At 33.0% G+C, this 4,341-nt stretch overlaps 1 protein-coding gene across 1 annotated transcript; it reads left to right on the forward strand.

Moving 5' to 3' along the window:
* LOC131841787 (signal peptidase complex catalytic subunit SEC11A) lies at positions 1-2,538 on the forward strand. Its single transcript, XM_059190113.1, has 4 exons — positions 1-145; positions 226-485; positions 1,228-1,405; positions 2,353-2,538. The coding sequence occupies exons 1-4, from the start codon at positions 98-100 to the stop codon at positions 2,401-2,403; spliced, it is 537 nt and encodes a 178-aa protein (XP_059046096.1). The 5' UTR covers positions 1-97; the 3' UTR covers positions 2,404-2,538.
* The last annotated feature ends 1,803 nt before the right edge of the window (positions 2,539-4,341 follow it).

A 4,341-nucleotide genomic window follows, 5' to 3' on the forward strand; every position in this document is an offset into this window, starting at 1 on the left:
AATTTGTCCGTCTGAAAACGTTTTTCCACATTAAGCAATACGGTTAACTATTAATTTAATATTTTATTATTCCTGAGAAACACATTAAAAAATAAAGATGTTGGACAGTTTATTTGATGATGTGAAGCGCATGAACAAAAGACAGGTAATAAACGCAAAATTTTTCAGATGACGTTACCAGTGCCAACCGGTAGTATTTCATACTTTCATCTAATTCAATTTCAGTTTATCTACCAAGTTTTAAGTTTTGGTATGATAGTGTCGTCAGCATTGATGATATGGAAGGGTCTAATGGTGGTAACTGGCAGTGAAAGTCCGATAGTTGTTGTACTATCTGGTAGTATGGAACCAGCTTTTCACAGAGGCGATCTATTGTTTTTGACCAATTACCCGGAGGAACCCGTACGTGTCGGTGAAATTGTAGTCTTTAAAGTAGAGGGACGAGATATCCCGATAGTCCACAGAGTTTTAAAACTTCATGAAAAGTGAGTACATTGTTTATTTTTATTGGTATTGTGGTTAATTGATATAATATCAGTGTATTAAGAATATTTTCTTTGTTGTAGCAGACTCATAATACATCGCCTCTATGATGTAAGTGGTGATTAGGATAACCAGGCAGGTGCAAGAAATAGAAACTTTCAAAATAAAACCTTTATCAATGCACTTGGCTACCATAATATTAGTTGTTAAGTTCACATTGGGTAGAGAGACAAGATCTCTTGGTAGTATAGTTTTGATTTTAGTATTTTCTTTATTATCAATAAACTAGAAACCCATGTCAACTTTACATGGGTTGAACAATATACTTACATAGTAAAGCCTAGGTTCCAATGGAATAATGGTCACTAAATTAATTTTTAATTTGGTTGGTCACATGCTGTCCATTTCCATGAAGATTATAGGCCAAAGGGAGTTGTGAACCGCTGCTGCTATGGGAGGTTGAAATAGTGATTGTGGTGACCAAAAATTCTATAAGAATATTTTATTTTATGTTTTATTATTTTCTATGTATGTTGTATATGTAGGTTAAGTTGCCTGAAATAAATAAATTATAAAAAAATTGGTTCCAGAGATTAACCTTCATATACACATAAATAAATGTATATTTAAGTAACATAAATAAATAAAAATATTTCTGATATGAATTTTTAAAGAACTGACTATTAGATGTAAAACTTTATTAAACTTATATCATTAATTAGTTAAATATTTTCCATTTTACAGAAACAATGGGACAGTAAAATTTCTTACCAAAGGTGATAACAATAGTGTTGATGATCGAGGTTTATATGCACAAGGACAATTATGGTTGACAAAGAAGGATGTAGTAGGTCGTGCACGAGGCTTTTTACCTTATGTAGGAATGGTCACAATTTACATGAATGAATATCCAAAGTTTAAGGTAATTATATCTATTCAATGGTAAATTATTTATGTGGTTAATAGAATTAGGATAATGTCTTAGTTAATGCTTAATTATGTTAATGTTTAATGCTGAATTGTAAATAAAATAGGTACATATTACAAGTACCATGTAGTGGATGGATATAATGGGGGTTGTTATTATTACCCTCTAAGAATAGTGAGGATTTTTATTTTGTGACATTGCTACCATTTGCTCTTAATAATACACATAAATGAATACTCTGTCCAGAAAAAGAAAAATTGGGCTACTAATTATATTATTGTTATTGTACAAAATTTTATACAATATATCTGGATTCATGAAAAAGTGAATATATAATATTCACACCCACTCTTATGCAGTGGAATTTTAGAATAAGGAAAATAAATAATTGATTGTTGAAATTGAAATGTAGTATGCAGACAGTATTTTAATATTTTCTTGCACTGAAGTGACCTGCCAAATAAAACTAAATCACTCACACTAGGTCTATTGAAATATTTAGGCATACATAGTGTTGGATTACAATTCAGTTTTGTAACTAATTATATGCTTATAAATAAATTCTTGTATTGACTGTAATCTGTTTTGTGTGATAAAAAAATAGCATATTTCTTTAATAATATATATGTAACTAAAATAGTAGCATCTATTTTTATTCACCCTTGGCTCAAACTAGAGAAGCAGCAATTATATATTATATATATATCTTCTTTGTTCCTTCACAACAAAAAATAAGTAATAACTTAATTTGGTAAGGCAAGATAAAGTGTTGCAAGTGTTAAACATCTCAGATGTTTCAATTTCTAATATAAACACATTTTTAAATTATTCATATTTTGAATAAAATTTAGGGTAATTTATTCTTTCTGCATACTACTTCCTTTTTTTGTGTATTTCTTTTTATTATTTTCTATCTCACACACATTATTTTTCTTTTGCAGTTTGCAGTATTAGCATGTCTAGCAATATATGTGTTAGTGCACAGGGAGTGACATTATTATCTGATCTGATGTGTTGTTGGAGACGAAGACAGACTGTGGGAGAATCACATGGGTTCAGTGAATGTGATTTAATTTTATGATTAAATGAGGTTTCTCTAGTGTATAATATATTTGTTTTATGTCTCATGTGGTTGTTTAATTCAAAGGAAAATTGGTTTCTCTGTTTTGATGTACATAAGTAAGTATGAAATCTAAAAATATGTCACAAGTATGAATTAAAGTTACTCTTCTGTGTCAACATAAAGTAATTGTCTCCCATATAATATTAAAAACGATAGTATAGAATTGGATAATCATTCAGGTTATAGAAGGGAATACCTAGGAACCTATAATCAATGAGTAGGAGGCTATCTACTAATTAAATTTTAATTTCAATTCAACCCATCTTTACATCTTTACATTTACATTTAGTACATATTAGTACCTCCGTGTAACGCTTATTAAGTTTATTGAATACTATTGTGTATGTATTTGTGAATTTATTTTCATAATAAAATGAGTTTTATCTAAATAGTAATAATGGCAGATAAGATAAATTATTTTACAGCTATGAACGCTGGTGGTCAAACATTTTTTATCCTTAATACATAACTTAATCTTCCAGAAGATTAACTATATTATCTAGATATTGTCGGTTGTAGATAAGACAGTGATCTTAAGTGCAGGGTAATTTCTTGTCCGACCACCTTACACACCATTACCTTTATTATATGTAGTTAAGAATGAATATTTCATGTATCAAGCCATCCAATAATAATGTCATATCTTAAATTCTTAAATAAATGGTCAATAATCAATAAATTAAAGTTGTAGAGTGCTGTTAGGAAATTATTATATACCTAACAATAATTTACCCGGGGTTTAGTACTTATGATTGCGACAATTGATTGACTGAGATAAAAGCATCTACTCCTTTCAATCACAAATATTACTTATGTGTGGGCAAACATAACAATTAGTTTAGCCTGCAAGAATAAGACTAATTATAGTAAATTCAAACGAAATTCATTGTAAAATTTATGTAGTCTTGTAATAAGTATTCATTGGAATTATTATTGTGAAATTTTCCTTAAATATTAATTGTATTGGTACTTGATGTGTTAAGTATTGCATATACTATTATATTTCTCTGTTGTACGACGAAGCTGTACGACCACACGTAGTTGTTCAGCCCGATTGGGCCGCTCGAACCGGGAAATACCACACCACGGCAGAAAACCGGCGTTAAGCGTTATCGCGTTTCGCATGGTGAGCTGTGGGTTCCGGATGCCCCTTCCCCTCCCCCTATCCCTTTCCTACTTCCTTCCCCTCCCCCTCCCCTTTCTTACATACCAGGGCAGCGGAATATAAGAGATTTTTACCCCAGGGTGGTACCAGTAACTGTGTTACTGGAGAATCCACCTCTGAGATATCACACTCAGGCTGCCCTGCGTATTCTGGGGTGGGCAATACTCCGCTCAATTTGGCCAACAGGAAACCGAGCAAATCTCCATCGGCATTTCCCTTGCTCAGAGTCAGTTTTTGCAACATCAGGGGAATTCATTCCAATCTCAACGCCGTCCACCACCACCTACCAGACACGGCGAGGCCGGCTTTGTTCTTCCTTACGGAGACGCAAATATCCTGTCCCGACGAAATGTCGTATGACTTACCCTGGATATAAATTGGAACACCATTTTATTCCACGGGCCGGTGTGTGCACTTATGTCAGAGAGGATATTTGCTGTCGCCGTCTTGGTACACTTGAAGGTACTGACCTGTCCATTTTATGGTTGCGTGTAGATTGCGATGACCACCCCCGCATCTATGCATGCTTATACAGGTCCCATAGCGGTAACACCGAAACTGACCGACTCATTGAACACGTCCAAATGGCTAAAATCCTTTTTTGCTCCAACAGATTCCCTCCGCTGAGGTCGTGATTCTAGG

Source organism: Achroia grisella, unplaced genomic scaffold, assembly GCF_030625045.1.
Source record: "Achroia grisella isolate CSIRO2021 unplaced genomic scaffold, CSIRO_AGI_Agris_v1 utg1920, whole genome shotgun sequence".
Lineage (NCBI taxonomy): Eukaryota > Metazoa > Arthropoda > Insecta > Lepidoptera > Pyralidae > Achroia > Achroia grisella.

What these genes read in the sequence shown, in the direction of transcription:
- LOC131841787 (XM_059190113.1), top strand. Translation starts at nt 98, where the DNA reads ATGTTGGACAGTTTATTTGATGATGTGAAGCGCATGAACAAAAGACAG. An exon ending in AGCGCATGAACAAAAGACAG is followed by an intron (nt 146 to 225) that starts GTAATAAACGCA and finishes ATTCAATTTCAG; the next exon opens with TTTATCTACCAAGTTTTAAG. An exon ending in ATGAATATCCAAAGTTTAAG is followed by an intron (nt 1,406 to 2,352) that starts GTAATTATATCT and finishes TTTCTTTTGCAG; the next exon opens with TTTGCAGTATTAGCATGTCT.